Raw genomic sequence first — 15848 nt, forward strand, 5'->3', positions numbered from 1 at the left:
TTATCTAGCAAACAAATTAATATGGCAAACACAAGCTTCCAAGTCTCTTGTGTCTTTGTCTTTTGTACGTGCCTCGGCCTTCTCATCACAGCACAAAGCCGCGGCCAATTTGGGTTTGAAAAACCTGTACCCGTTTTCTTCTTTGGAGATTCATTTTTTGATGCTGGAAATAATAACTACATCAACACTACTTTTCGGGCAAATTACTGGCCATATGGTGAAACCTTCTTCAAGAACCCAACCGGAAGATTTTCCGATGGTCGACTAATTTCAGATTTTATTGGTAAGATATATACTTTACAATTTTGTGAATATTTTCGTATAGAAACGTGAAATATTGTTAGTATATGTAATCAACAGTTAAGTATATAAATCTATTTTTCTGTTACAGCTGAGTATGCGGAGTTGCCATTTATCCCACCGTATCTACAACCTGGTAATGATCAATTTACATATGGTGCAAACTTTGCATCTGCAGGAGCTGGTGCTTTGGTCGAAACAAGCCAAGGTTTGGTACGTAAGTAACATCATTTTGCATATGAGTTCAATTGGGTTACTTCACTAATTTGGTTTTTATAATGATAAGCATATACTATACAAGAAAAGTCACGCACGTTTGTCAGAGATATACTATAATGTAAATTACAGGCATATGCTATATTGTAAATTAGGTCAACCATTGCTCACCACAATTTTTTTATACATTTGGGTTCCATGCACCTTGACCAGAGGTACATAATATATATTTATATACCAACCAATGTAATATAAGAAATGTAGTACATCCTTACAAAGGAGGCAGATTGTCTGCCCTCCCATTACCATGCCCTTCTCATCCCTTTCTATATTGTAAGATCACGGTTAAGCCACATCAATATTTTATATTGTTTTTTTTTTTATATAGAGATAATAAGATATGTTGACGTGACTTAATCGTGACTGAACAAATAGGAAGGGATGGGAAGGGCATGGTAAAAGGAGGGCAGACAATCTGCCTCCCATTATAAAACTGCTTATACTTGCTACCTACTCATGGCGGATACCGGATAGGGATAAGTTCATCTCCTCATACAAACAAATCACTTTAAAGACTTGCCTATTATTAATCTGTTCAAATTAATCTTACGAGCAATAGTTGTTGACAAAGAAACACTTACGTCAACAACCCATTGAATGCATGTAATAGTCAACAACCAACAATAGCAAAGCCTTTTTCCATTAAGTGGAGTCAGCTTAATGAATCCTAGAACGCTATTACACTCGATTTTGTACAACGTTTTCTGTTAGATCTAAGTACTCTAAGTCTTTTCTTGTAGTCTCTTCCAAAGTCTTCCAAGGTCTTCCTCTCCTCTTTCGGCCCTAAACCTCTGTCCCATAACCACTTCTTCTAATCGGAGCGTCAGTAGGCCTTCATTTTACATGTCCAAACTATCGTAACTGATTTTCTCTCATCTTTCCTTCAATTTTGACTACTTCTACTTTACCTCGAATATCCTCATTCCTAAATAAATGTAACTAGTCAACAACCAATTTAGTATAAAGAAATGTTGCCAAGAACATATTTGATTTGGGCTCAAAGCCTCAAACATTGTAACTAACTTCTTTAAATTTACATATGTATCATCCTCCATTACTATAATCAAACATGTCCCTTAAGATTTTGACAAAAACAAAAAAAAAAACATGTCCTTTAAGGTGAAACTAATTGATGTCTGAACCTTCCTCAGGTGATAGATCTTCATTCTCAACTTTCATATTTCAAGAGCGTTAGGAAGTCGTTGAACCGGAAACTAGGGGATGAACAAACCAAGACCCTGCTATCAAGAGCTATTTACTTGTTTAGCGTCGGAGGCAACGATTACATTTTCCCTTTCGAGAAAAACTCCAGTGTGCTTGGACCCCACCCTCATGAGGAATTTGTTGGCCTTGTGATAGGAAATATCACTGCAGTGATCAAAGTAAATTCCTAGCTAGCACGTACTTGAAAAGCAAGAGATTTTCCCACTGATATATATGCCAAGTTTTAAGTAATATTAATGTCGATGTGTCAGGAAATATATAGAGAAGGAGGAAGGAATTTTGGGTTTCTTGGTCTTGATCCTCTTGCTTGTTTACCATATTCAAGAGCAGTTGTTGAGGGACAAAATCGTGGTGGCTGCTTTGACAAAATCACACCATACGTAAAACTACACAACAAATTACTTCCCAAACTCCTACAGAAGCTAGAGAGAGAACTCAAGGGATTCAGATTCTCACTTTCCCAAATCTATGAGTTTCTGACAGAAAGAATAAATCACCCCTCTAAATATGGTATGTACATTTCCTCGATTTTCTTATAACTTTCTCTTGCACTACTAGAAATTTCAACTTTACTGATTTTTTTTTGAGTAATTGCCACGCTAATATATCTTTGAGTTAAGTACAAAAAACTACCTCAAATATGGGTCAAATGACACTTTCATACCTCATCTTTTAAAATTGACAATGTTATACCTCATCTTACGAATTTGTGTCAATGTTATACCTTCCGTTAGTTTGGCCGTTTATTTCTCAGTTAAATGCTGACGTGGCTTGATCCGGGACCCATTTTTATTAAAAAATTATTAAAAACAAAAAAAATCATTTAATATTCTTTAAATATTAAAATAATAAAGAAAAGTTATTTAAATAAATAAATTAAAAAAAAAAAAAAAACTCAATTCGTCCCTTCCCCCCCCTCTCTCCCTTCTCCCCATCTTCATCTTCTTCCCCTTTCTGCAACTACAACCCAGAAAAACAGAAGAGGGAAAAAAAAAAAAAAAAAAAAAAAAAAAACCAATTTGTTTTCCCTGCTCCTCACCCCCTCTTCTCCCCACACCCACGCACCCAACCTCCCCACCTTCGCACCCCACCCTCTGCACCCAACCTCGCACCCACTACCTACAACCCCAAAAAAAAAAAAAAAAAAAAACCCAGAAAAAAAAACCCATTCTCCTTGGCGAGGAGAAAATGGGCGCCGGGGGCGTCGCGGGGGGGGGGGGGGGGGTGGGTGGGGTGGGGGAATGGGTGTGGAGGGGAGAGGGTGGGTGCGAGGGGGGCGGACGAACTGGGTATTTTATTTTATTTTTTTCTTCTCTCTTCTTCTTCTTCTGCAGGTTGGGTGGGTGGAGGGGACGGGTTTGCTACTGTTTTTTTTTTTTTTTTTTTTTTTTTTCCTTCTCTCTTCTTCTGCTTCCCTCTTCTTCTTCTTCTTTTGTGGGTTAGGTGGGGGGGGGGGGGGGGGGGGGGGAGGGGGTGGGGTTGGGTGGGAGGGGACTGGTTTGCTGCTGTTTTTTTTTTTTTTTTTTTTTTTTTTTTTTTTTCCCCTCTTCTTCTTCTTCTTCTTCTTCTTCTGCAGGGGGGACGGACTGGGTTTCCCAGTGTTGTTTTTTTTTTTTTTTTTTTTTTTCCTTCTTCTTCCTCCTCCTTTCTAGATTGCAGGGGGTTGAGTTTGTGGTGGGGGGAGGGGGGATGAAATGGGTTTGGTTTGGTTTGGGTTTTTTTTTTTTTTTTCCTCTTCTTCTTCTTCTTCTTCTTCTTTCTCCTTCTTTTCTGGGTTGCAGGAAGATGATGGGGAAGAGAGAGGGGGGAGATGCACGAAAGGAGAGGGAAGATGATGGCTAATGTTTTTTATTTTTTTTATGTACTTTTTTATTATTATTTTAATATTTAAATAATATTAAATGATTTTTTTTGTTTTTAATAAATTTTTTATTAATTTTTTAATTAAAATGGGTCCCAGATCAAGTCACGTCAGCATTTAACTGAGAAATAAACGACCAAGCTAACGGAAGGTATAACATTGATACAAATTCGTAAGATGAGGTATGACATTGTCGATTTTAAAAGATGAGATATGAAAGTGTCATTTGACCCATAATTAAGGTAGTTTTTTGTACTTAACTCTATATCTTTGTTTCTAGATTATGAATCTCGACCATACATTCTAGAGATTCTTTGATTACTTAATCTATGAGAAAGAACTAAGTGATGTTGTTTTTTCTTTTGGGATGCTATTGTTGGCAAAGGTTTTGAGGAAGGGAAAGTGGCATGCTGTGGAAGTGGTCCGTATCGAGGAATTTATAGCTGTGGAGGCAAGAGAGGAACCAAAGAGTATGACCTGTGTAAGAATGTCAGTGAATATGTCTACTTTGACTCTGGTCATCCAACTGAAAGGATCTTTCAACAGATTGCCGACCAATTCTGGAACGGAACTCCCAACTCTACCGTGTCTTACAATTTGAAAACACTATTTGAAATTAAGTATTAAGTAAATTAAATCTTCTAACTGGGTGTTAGAATATAAGGAAAACTAATGAAAAGAGTTTGAAACCTTTGAGTTTTAACGACAACGACAAAATAAAGGGTAAAGTCAATAGTACCATGATTGACGTTTTAGTGTAGAAATATGATTTTTCGTTAAAGTGAACAATACCAGTAGCATTTCGTTAAAATTCCCTAGAATATAATCATTTTTTAATTTTTTGTATTTTATTTTATAGTTCAATTGTTACTTTTAGACCCTATTGAGCGATGAATTTTTGCCCACAATGTAACGAGAAATGTTGGCTCACATATAATGTAATCGCATCGGTGTTTACTGTTTAGTATTGTAACTTCGTAACTTTTTTGTATGTGATGAGACATGCAATAATGTTATTTATGAGTTAAATATACTAAATCACACAAAAACCACCAAGCCTTTGAGTCCAACTAGTGATACTTTTTGTTGGTGTTTGGTCACCTGCTACTTGGTTGTCAATCGGAGAGCCTAGTTATTTGCAAAACTCAATTCGTAATTTGATCGAATTATTCTAAAAGCTGCTGAATTGGGGTTTTTGACAGCCACATAAGCATATAACAGAGTAATTAACTGAAATTCTAATGAAAGTATGAAATTGAAATGAAATAATAGTAAACATATAAAATTGAAAATGTTTTTAAAATGTTGTATGAGGTTGCATTTGATCACAAACTTAAAAAGGTAGAATGTAATTTACCCTAATAAATAAAACATAGGTCCCAAATGGACTTTTGCTCCCAGCCACAACTATTTAAAATTTTCTGACTACTTAATTATCTTGTGATGCTCTAATAACTTAACTATAACTTAACTGTTTCTCATAGTTCCTATTCGTTTGAGACTCTTCCAATGCATGCACGAGAGCCTTGATTGTTCAATCATTCTCCCTTTTCTAAAAGAAAGAAAAAACTCGTCCACAAGTTTCATTTGGATGCTTTTCCACATTTCGTCGACCGCCCAATCAATTGCTTCCCACAACAACAATTTTAACATTATCCACAATAGCCACTTTGAAAAGATGAGACGTCCCCCCGTCGATCCTTGGCTTGTTCACATTTGAAAAGACGACTTCCTTTCCCACATTTCGTCGGCTGCCTAATCAACCCTTGGCTTGTGCATCAATTTCAACATCTATTATTACAAAGACTTTTATGAAAAAAAATCCTATATTTAGAGATAGGTGATTAAATTGGTGACACGACGTGCCTACAAAGGCTTTTTTTATGGTATCAGAGTAAGTTATTCTTGTAACACGTCGTGAACTCAAGTTACTCAACTCGAACTTGCTTCCTAATATTGATCAATAATTGGACTTTCGAAAAGTCATGTGTTGCCTCTAGTGATGGACTACTAAATATCGACTGAGCTTTTGAAAAGATTGGCACAGCTGTGGAATAATGGCCAGCTCCCATTGTGGAATTGGTTTCCATTGTAACCCATGTATGGCTACTCGTGATACAAAAACATAAATTGATTATTAATTAGCTTTGCATTGATGTTGCAGCTGAGTATGCCATGGAACTTTTAAAGGCCACGAAAGGTCTGTACAATCTGGGGGATCTCTTCCAAGAATTGTAAGTCTTTTGCATCAATGTAACATGCAGCCCAAATTGTGCACATTAACTATTAATTTGATGTAAACTTGTGCCTTTCAAAATTTCAGCCTTTGGTTATACATTAAAATAAATTCTCCTAATGTATTTTCATCATGTTGTATTTTCTTTTTCAACAGAGGCAATATTTATGTCTCTCCCTCTTTTTTCTTGTATTTTCTTTTTCAAAGGGAGTTAGGTGTATGTTCCCCACTCTTTTCTTGTATTTTGTTTTTTTCTTGCTCTATTAGGGATAAGTTTTATGTTTTCCTGACTAGGTGTAACTTCTTTTTTTCATATTAATAAATTTCTCTCGTACAATCGAAGTTTAAAAAAAAAAAAATTTCTTTTACGATTCCTCATTCCATAATGTCAGTAAATGAATGACAAATTTACTTTAAAAACTGATAATGTAAGATATGAGTCTCATTTTTTAAATGAATAAAGAAGTCGTTTCCATGTTGAAAATATGTTTCATTCTCAATGTCGAACAAGGTATCCTAAAACATATGTTTATCGCATGTCTAAACAATTTAGGTATCATTCCCAAATCATTCCATATGGCTTTTTTTTTTTTATGTTAGATTAAGGAGTCAATGGAGTTCACACCCACATCATGGTGCAAAGGCAACGGTATCATAAGCCCAAAGATTAGACCAGCTCGCAAAATCATTCCATATGACTCACATTCCAAAAATGTAGATAAACATAATCCCAAAGATTACCAGCTCGCCAAATTTTCTAAAAAACACGTCGTCGAGTTTCATTTGAATGCTTTTCTACATTTCCTTTTCCATATTTCGTCGGCTGCCCAATCAATTGCTATCCAAAGAGAAAGTGGTGGTGTTGGAAACACCTGAGCCGGTGTAAACACTGGAACTCTACACACGATCTCTTTAATAAACATGGCTGATGATTAGATCAAGGAAGAGTAGGGAAGAGGTATACCCTCAGGAGTAGAGGAAATGGGCGGATTAGAGAGAAAATTGGGAAGAGACAACAGTAGATGCAGGGACAAAAGAAGGAAAAGAGAAAAGAGAAAACACTACAACTGACCCTGGCCGAAGCTAGGGCCGGTGTCACCAAAAAATCCTAAGTTTGAAAGACTCACAAGCAATGAGAAGTACTCTTAGGTTAGAGAGTCATACTAGTAGTCGGCTTCTTTTGCTTTGTAGCCGATTATCCCTTGTTTACGGCTATGCTCTGGAAGCAAATTGGATCTGGATGTGGTATCTGCAGAGGAGATACTCAACGGGGAACAAGGAATTAGGCGATGAACTGAAAAGTTTTATGTGGGTGGAGACACAGTGGAAGCTTCTGGCGGAAGTTGTGTTGTGTTTCTGAGCCATACGTCTGTTTGGGCCTTTCTGCTTTACTTTTGTTTTAGACCTTTTTTGTTTGTAGTGTATGTGTCTGTTGGGCCTTTGTTGTATATTCGTGCTTGTTGTGTAATGAAATTTCCCTTTGACCAAAAAAAAAAATATAAAACAATAAAAAAAATCAATTGCTATCCAAAACAACAATCTTAACAATATCCACATTAACCACTTTGATAGATGATATGTCCCTGTCAACCCTTGGCTTGTCCTGTGTCAGTTTCCACCACTAAAACTTTTTATAAATAAACCTCACACTTAGAGATAGGTTGTTAAGTTGGAAATAATATGTACCTACAAAGTTTATTATGGTAGAGCATGTTATTTTCTCGATCTGTCCTGAGCCTGAATTACTGGGCTCGAACTTGCTTCTTAAAACTGATTGATAACTACGATTTTGAAAAGTTGTGTGTTGGGTCTAGTGATGGATTACTAAATAGTAAATACATGTGGATGCAATCTTACGCCATTTTCTCTTTCAACGAAAATGCACCTATAAAATAATAACACTAAAGATTAAGGCCAAAAGCCTTACGCACCCACGATAAATGGGGAGGGGCTTTGGCCGAAGAATCTCAGATGCCATAATTAGAATTCTGAGAAGAATGTGTTTAGGAGTTTGTAGGTAGCAAATGACTTAACTTTTTAGTGGGATAATAGGGCTATTTATAGAGAAGTGGTGAGTCCTATTTGGGGAATAGTAGCCGGCCATATATGGTGTAATTGGAGAATAATTGCAAGATATTATGTGAAATAATATCTTGCAATTAACATGGTAATTAATCCCAAATTAAATAGGAAGTTTTAGGAGTTACCTTTTGAATAAGGATTTGATGAGGAGTGATGAGAAGGATTTGAATAAATACCATTTTGATCACCTTTGACTCTTCCTTGATTGAACCATTATTGTTCGTTGCATGCTTGTGGGAATCCTAGTGTGCCTCGAGGGTAATTTTGTCCCTTTAACCCAAAAGTCCACGTGTCACCTCCACAATTTTCTTGATTACTTTTGGCTTCACAAATGCCCCCACACTTGCTGGGCTGCTCGCAGGAAAAGGCAGCGGGTGTAGAAATCTCCAACTTTGATGCAGATTCCCACCTGAACTTGGAATTAGATTCTTCTAGGAAAGGGAAATAAATCGCCACCAAAGCCTATTAAAGCTTACCTTAAGTAGGGGATTAAATCAACTTCGGAGGGCAATTACTTATCCCTACAAGAAGGAGAGAAAGCTAGAGAATATTTGTTTCCCCTCCCCTAACACTCTTCTTCGCTTACCTGTGCAATGAACCGTCTTTTGTTGATTTCTTTGTCTTCTCCCCGCTGCACCAATGTAAGAAAAACTTAATTTTCTTTGTCTTCTTCTTGGGTGATGCTACCATGGGGTAATCGTTCGGGTGGTGTGGCACGTCAGCTGACAGGTGTCAGAAGTTGGCTCGGCATGAGCCGAGGAATTGGTGTGGCAAGGGCCACAACTTGTGTTGCTTGGCTTGAACAGAGCCAAGGGCTGGCTCAGCATGGGCTAAGGAAGTGGTGTGGCATGGCCCACGGTTTAGGCTGCCATATCTGGGTTGTTTCCCAAGAATGAGGAAACTACTTGAGTTTGATTTCTCAGCTGCCATAGATAAAGCAATCAAGGATGAAGTTGCGAAGATCAGAGCTGCTGAATATGAAATGTTGGATAAGCAAACTTGTTGAGTGTGAAGTGGCTGCTGCCCCCTAACCATTTGTTGCTTAGCTAGTCTTCGAGTATTCAATCTTTTGAGTTGCGTGACCTGTATCACAACATGATAAAGATTCGTGGAATATGAAAATTGTTAACTAATCACATCAAAATGAGTAATTGTGTGGAAATTCATTGGCAGTTTGCCCCCTTCCGTTGAAGAGTAGACCTAGATGGGCGTTAGAGAATTACTTTATCTTCTTGCACTAGAGATCTTACCTAGATGGGTTCGAGAAATTATTTCACCTTCTCGCATTGGAGAACACTTAGTTTATCTTCTTGCATTAGAGAGCAGACCTAGATGGTGTCGAGGAATTAATTTACTCTCTTACACTGGAGAGTAGAGGCAGATGGGTGTTGAGGAATTAGTTTACCCTCTTGCACTGGAGTGCAATTAGTTTATCCCTACGCACTAGAGAGCAGACCCAGATGGGTGTCGAGGAACTAGTTTACTCTCTTGCACTGGAGAGCAATTAGTTTATCCTCTCGCACTAGAGAGTAAACCCAGATGGGTGTTGGGGAATTAGTTTACCCTTTCGCATTAAAAAGCATACCCAGATGGGTGTCGGTGAATTAGTTTACCCTATCGTACTGGAGAGTAATTAGTTTACCTCCTCATAATGGAGAGCTTACCCAGATTAGTGTCGGGGGATTGGTTTACCCTTTCGCACTAGAGAACAATTAGTTTATCTTCTTGCATACCCTCTCGCACTAGAGAACAATTAGTTTATCCTCTTGCACTGGAGAGCAGACCCAGATGGGTGTCGGGGAATTGGTTTACCCTCTCGCACTATAAAACAATTAGTTTACCCTCTCGCAATGGAGAACATATCTAGATGGGTGTCGGGGAATTAGTTAGGAATTAGTTTACCCTCTCGCACTGGAGAGCAATTAGTTTACCCTATCGTAATGGAGAGCTTACCTAAATGGGTGTCAAGGGATTGGTTTACCCTCTCACACTGGAGAGCATACCTATATAGGTGTCAAGGAATTGGCTTACCCTTTCGGACTAGAGAGAAATTAGTTTACCCTATCGTACTGAAGAGCTTGGAAATCATTGTGAGTGCAATTGAGAAAAGCTAGACTACTAGACAACTAAAATAATCCTCATCTTGTGAGGTCTTGCTGGACGATCTACTTGAGACTTTGAACTGCTTGTAGAACCCGTGTAAGGGTGTATGTGGGAGCACAGTGAACTGTTCTTGGACCTTATTGGGCCATCCTTGGATGTTTCGTTGCATGCTCTCTTGAGGCTTGGTTGGTGATCAGCTGAGAATCTGAATGGATTGCAAGCTTCATCACTACTAATTCTTTTACTAGCAGAAGCTGCTAGTCAAGCCTCATATGTGCTCCGTCATTGGATGCTTTGATGTTTGAAGTGTCGTAGGCTTAATCGGCACAGATAAGAGCTGTATGGAAAGATCGGCAAGCTGGGAGTCATGGTGACAGATCGAGGGCAGCTGGGAACCAATAAGCAGGTATGGACAGCGGTGAACTTTTGGATCATTGGATTCACAGTGCTCGGCTACTGGTGATGTGTTGCTTTAGTAATGAATCATCTAGAGTGATGAAAACAAGACCTGCCCCTTGGTTTTTGGTGGTTGGGATAGTGTGTCATTTTTGTACCTGTGTGCCCCCGATGCGTCATGAGGTTGAGTTGCTGCATTTGTCTAAACATAAGTAATCTTTGTACCCACCAGTGTATGTGGGATGGTTCTGTTGAAGCGCCTCGTCTGTAGCTTCGTTGCACCGGAATTGTTCAGTCAATAGCCTTTAACTTTTTCCTTAATTTGCCTTTAGTGGGGTAGTGAAGCTTCCGACTGCCCCTGGTCGTGACCTGTTAGTCTAGGCTGCTATTTCATGTGTTTCATTCGTCTATGTCGCAGTTGCGATGCATGTGGTATGTTCCTAACAGGCGAACGAATTACTCGCAGGTTGTTAGTTGAACCTGAGTTGGATTAAGTGACTGCTTCTCTCCGTCCACTGTGCTGCATACTCCGATGTGAGGTAGAAGATGCTCTTTGTGGGCCTAGCCGCGAATGAACACTTCATCTAGAAGGTTGCTTATGTTGATTATCAAAATATGAACACCAAGGTCGCCTGCTGTGCGATGGCGCTTGTTAACTCTATAACTTGTCGAGATAAGTGTTGTTCGCCATTTGGGATGGAAGAGCTTAGACGGTATGCGTCTCCCTGAGTAGTGGAAGGGCAATGGACTCTAGGTGAGAGATTTGAGTTTAGATATATCAAATATGCAGAAAATCGAGGTGAAAGTACCTCCGGTTCAATCGTCAGTCTAGAAATCTGAAGCTGGGATGGTTGAATTGGCGTTGGACCAATCGGGATCAATAGGTGGACCACGAGAATAGGTTAGGCTGCAAAAGTGGGTCGAGCCATGTACGAGGCGAGTGGGCGTGGTGCATTATGGCCTGTTTGGCATTAAGCCCGCTAATGTTGGGCTACTCTATTTGCTGCAATCGCAGCTGCTTGGGTCGTGCTTTGGGCTTCATCTACTATGGTAACGTTGTGGGCTTGCTAGATCTAGGTTGCCTCGCGCTGAGTTGGTTGACTTATGGCACGAGCCTGGGCTCGATACTGCAAAGTGGCAGCTGTTGTTGCTTCGTGGCCTTACTGCCATGAAACTGTCCCACTCCCCATTGCCACGGTGGTTGTCGTGGTAGTGGTACTCCATGGTGGCAAAGTTACTTCTTTTGCAGCTGCACTGAGCTTCGTGGATCGTCGTGGTGGGGTTTCATCGCAATCTCCATCATTTGATCTGGATCTTTAAACATAGAAAGTTTTGTTCGGTGGTTTCTGAACTTCTCGCCGTTGTAATTTTCTCTTACGTCTATTCAAAGAATTAAAAAATTCTAGGAAAAAGAATGTATGAAAAATTTACGTATGAATGAGAAATGAGAAACTTTGAATGCGAGAGTCTTCTTCGAGCATGTGAATCAAACTCTCAATAAAAACACCAATTTATGGATGCAAATTTTTGTCATCTTCTTCTTTGACGAAAATGCACCAGCAAAACAATAACAACTAAGATTAAGGCTAAAAGCCTCATGCGCCCACGATGAATGGTGGGAGGCTTTGGCCGAAGAATCTCCGATGCTGAATTTAGAATTCTGAAAAGAATGTGTTTAAGAGTTTGTGGGTAGCAAATATCTTAGCATTTTAGTGGGATGATAGGGTTATTTATAGGGAAGTGGCCAACCCTATTTGGAGAATAGTGGCCAGCCATATATGGTGTAATTGAAGAATAAAATAATATCTTGCAATTAATATGGTAATTTATCCCAAATTAAATAGGAAGTTTTGGCAGTTACCCTTTGAATAAAGGATTTGATGAGGAGTGATGAGAGAGATTTGAATAAATGTCATTTTGATCACCTTTGACTCTTCCTAGATTGAGCCGTTATTGTCTGTTGCATGCGCGTGGGAATCCGGTGTGCCTCGAGGGTAATTTTGTCCTTTTAACTCAAAAGTCCACGTGTCACCTTCATAATTTTCTTGATTATTTTTGACTCCACAATACCGACCGAGGTCTTGAAAATATTGGTGTTAGATGTGGTATAATGACTTGATCCAGTTTCCGATGTGCGAATTGGTTTCCGTTATGACCTCATGTGGGACCACTCATGAGGGGGCGTGTTGGAGTATAGAATCTCACATCAGTCGTATCACAAAATATTATACAATTAATATATGAGAGTTTCCAATCTAATATCACCGATCCATTTTATGATAAACCACACACCTAGCAAGATGATTAAGTTGAAGACAACATCGGTAATGTTGATAGTAGACTTGCATGACCCTACAAAGTTTATCATGACATTTATTGAATGGATGTAAAAATTCCTTTGTACCTAGTGAACTTGAAGAAGAGGTTTTATAGATCTTCTCCCTGGGCATCCTCAATAATCTCAAAAATGCTTAATTTGTTTCGTTGGCAAACAAGAAAGGATAAAAATCAAATAGAATCGTGGCTGATTGTCTAGCTTTCTTTAACCTACATAGACGCGACGTAAATCAAATTGATATAGGGGTGTGTTATCTACATATTCTTTTTACTTCTTATACAGTCATTATTATTTTTTGTCATTTGGTCTTCTTCTTCAATTCATCCGATCGAAGGGTTGAAAATTAAAAAGTGTGTGAGAAGTAAAAAGAAGTGTGTGAATATCACACCCCTTGATATAATATGGATTTAAGTTATGAACAATTAGCTTAACAAACTACATCAACTAGCTGAATTACATTGACTTTGACTTCTAGAAGCTTTCCATTAGGCCCATTACACGTCAAATTTTGAGATGCAAGATTTTCAAGTAAGGAGGCTGGATTGCAAGTTTTCCCTTCATTGACTTTGACACTAGACATTTATTCTCAGCTTTGGCCGCCAATTTTGTGCATACAAGTATGCAGAACATAATTTCATGATCAATGAGTAGGTGGTTGGGGGGGGCGGGGGGGTGGAACATGTATCTAAATCACAAAATAGGGAAACAGAACAACATGGAGTCCTCTACATTACTATCTAACTTCCACATTCATCAACTCACATTAATCTTTTCAAGAGCATCATCAATAGGAGTGCAAAAGTGCTTTGGATTGTGGATTTTTATTTTATTTTTTTTGCTGGAAAATTTTCTAGTGGATGAGATGTAAAATATCCATGTTGGCTAGAAAATACACATAAAAATGTAAATTTGCATAATTTTTTTTTACACCTTTTATAGATGGACCCCACCAGGCAATTAGAGAATACTAATTGAGATTTCAATAATTACATCTCTCTCATTAGAGTGAGAGAAATTTTTCAGTGTGTCTAGAACACTGCCCTATACACAAAGTGTAATATGCAATTGGTTGAAAATTTGAAAAAAAAAAAAATTCAATCAATTATATTATGATACTTGGTATACCGAGTCATATTCCTGGCAAATTGAAAATTTTCTCTTAAAATAGAACACACATTTTCATTTCCAAAGACTGAGAGTGTAAGATAAGATGTAAATATGATTTTTATATCTCAAGTTTGCAACTCTTCATCGAAGATACTACCTTAACATTAATCATGAATGAACCCTTTAGATGCCAATAGATATTTTTATTAACTTCTTATTGAGAGTACAAATCCCATATCAAGAAAAAGATCGATCTTGCATGTGCTTATAAAAGGTTGGACTATTCTCCATTGCCAATTAACCTCAAATTTCTTCATGGTTTTAGAATAGGTTGACCTAAGTGTGAAAATTAATGGTCACACGTGCTCCACATTACCCAATTTGTATTGTCCATGTATTTGGTTTGAGAATTCACCATGTGAGAATGTGAAAGCTAAAGAGTCCCACATCATAGAAGGAGAAACCTTGACATTGATCATAAGTAAGTTGGCAATCAGTTTTATGGTTGAACCCCTTCTTCATGGTATTTGAGCAGGTTGTCTTGCGTGTGAAGCTCACTGACTATACGTGATTCACTTCACTCGATTTGTGTTGTCCACATGTTAGGCTTAAAAATTCATCACACGTGAGGGGATATGTTAAGAGTATCAATCCTACATCAGGAAAAAGAGGATGTTGCATGTGCTTATAAGAGGTTTGGCAATTCTCATGTAACCAATTAATTTTAGGAAGTTTTAACGAAACACTCCCGGTACTGTTCACTTTTAACGAAAAACCACATTTTTACCTTTTTCTGGTACTATTCACTACACCTTTATTTGTCATTTTTTATTAAAACTAAAGTTTTTTTTTTGAACTTTTCGTTAATTTTCCTTTAATTTTATGATAAAAGCTCAATTTTTTTGACTTCTAATATCATCCTTGAAATTATTGCCATCACTAATTTTTCTTTTGTATTTATGATTTAATTATATTGTCATAATTTTGACGAGTGTGGACAAGACATTAGAAATAGGGTAAATTATAAAAAACTACCTCAACTATTGGTGTCACGACACTTTCATACCTCATCTTTTAAAATTGACAATGTCATACCTCATCTTACGAATTTGTGTCAATGTTATACGTTCCGTTATCTAGGCGTGAATTTCTCAGTTAAATGTTGATGTAACTTGATCCGGGACCCATTTTTTATTAAAAAATTATTAAAAACTAAAAAAAAAAAGCATTTAATATTTTTTAAATATTAAAATAATAAAGAAAAGTTAAAAAAAAAAAAAAAAAAAAACCAACATCAGTTCGTCCCCTTCCCCCCTTCTCTCTCTTCTTCTTCTTCTTCTTCTTTTGCAGGTTAGGTTGGGGGAGGGGGGGGGGAGGACGAATTGGGTTTCCCCTTTTTTTTTTTTTTTTTCTTCTTCTTCCTCCTCCTTCTTTCTGGGTTGCAAGGGGTTGAGTTTGTGGTGGGGGGAGGGGGGACGAACTGGGTTTGGTTTGGGTTTTTTTTTTCTCTTCTTCTTCTTCTTCCTCCTTCTTCTTCTTTCTGGGTTGCAGGAAGATGGGGAAGAGAGAGAGGGGGAGGGACGAACGGACCTGAGGTTTTTATTTTTTATTTAATTTACTTTTCTTTATTATTTAAATATTTAAAAAAATATTAAATGATTTTTTTTAGTTTTTAATAATTTTTTAATAAAAAATGGGTCCCGAATTAAGCCACGTCAGCATTTAACTAAGAAATAAACGGCCAAGCTAACAGAAGATATAACATTGGCACAAATTCTAAAGATGAGGTATGACATTGTCAATTTTAAAAGATAAGGTATGAAAGTGTCGTTTGTACTTTATCCTAAAAAATATGAAAACGTCTTATCCATTAGATAATGAAGCCAAAAATCTTTCTAAATCTGTATAATTGCCAAAGCTTCTGG

At 37.7% G+C, this 15848-nt stretch overlaps 1 protein-coding gene across 1 annotated transcript; it reads left to right on the forward strand.

Annotated features, from left to right (window-relative positions):
* LOC137740807 (GDSL esterase/lipase 3-like) lies at positions 1-4695 on the forward strand. The gene is made up of 5 exons (XM_068480609.1): positions 1-283; positions 392-513; positions 1728-1958; positions 2052-2310; positions 4047-4695. The coding sequence occupies exons 1-5, from the start codon at positions 22-24 to the stop codon at positions 4286-4288; spliced, it is 1116 nt and encodes a 371-aa protein (XP_068336710.1). The 5' UTR covers positions 1-21; the 3' UTR covers positions 4289-4695.
* Positions 4696-15848: the final 11153 nt, after the last annotated feature.

Source organism: Pyrus communis, chromosome 7 (assembly GCF_963583255.1).
Source record: "Pyrus communis chromosome 7, drPyrComm1.1, whole genome shotgun sequence".
Taxonomy (NCBI): domain Eukaryota; kingdom Viridiplantae; phylum Streptophyta; class Magnoliopsida; order Rosales; family Rosaceae; genus Pyrus; species Pyrus communis.

Coding starts and splice junctions, on each gene's coding strand:
- LOC137740807 (XM_068480609.1), top strand. CDS start 22: ATGGCAAACACAAGCTTCCAAGTCTCTTGTGTCTTTGTCTTTTGTACG. Junction 284..391: donor ACTAATTTCAGATTTTATTG/GTAAGATATATA, acceptor TTTCTGTTACAG/CTGAGTATGCGGAGTTGCCA. Junction 514..1,727: donor TCGAAACAAGCCAAGGTTTG/GTACGTAAGTAA, acceptor AACCTTCCTCAG/GTGATAGATCTTCATTCTCA.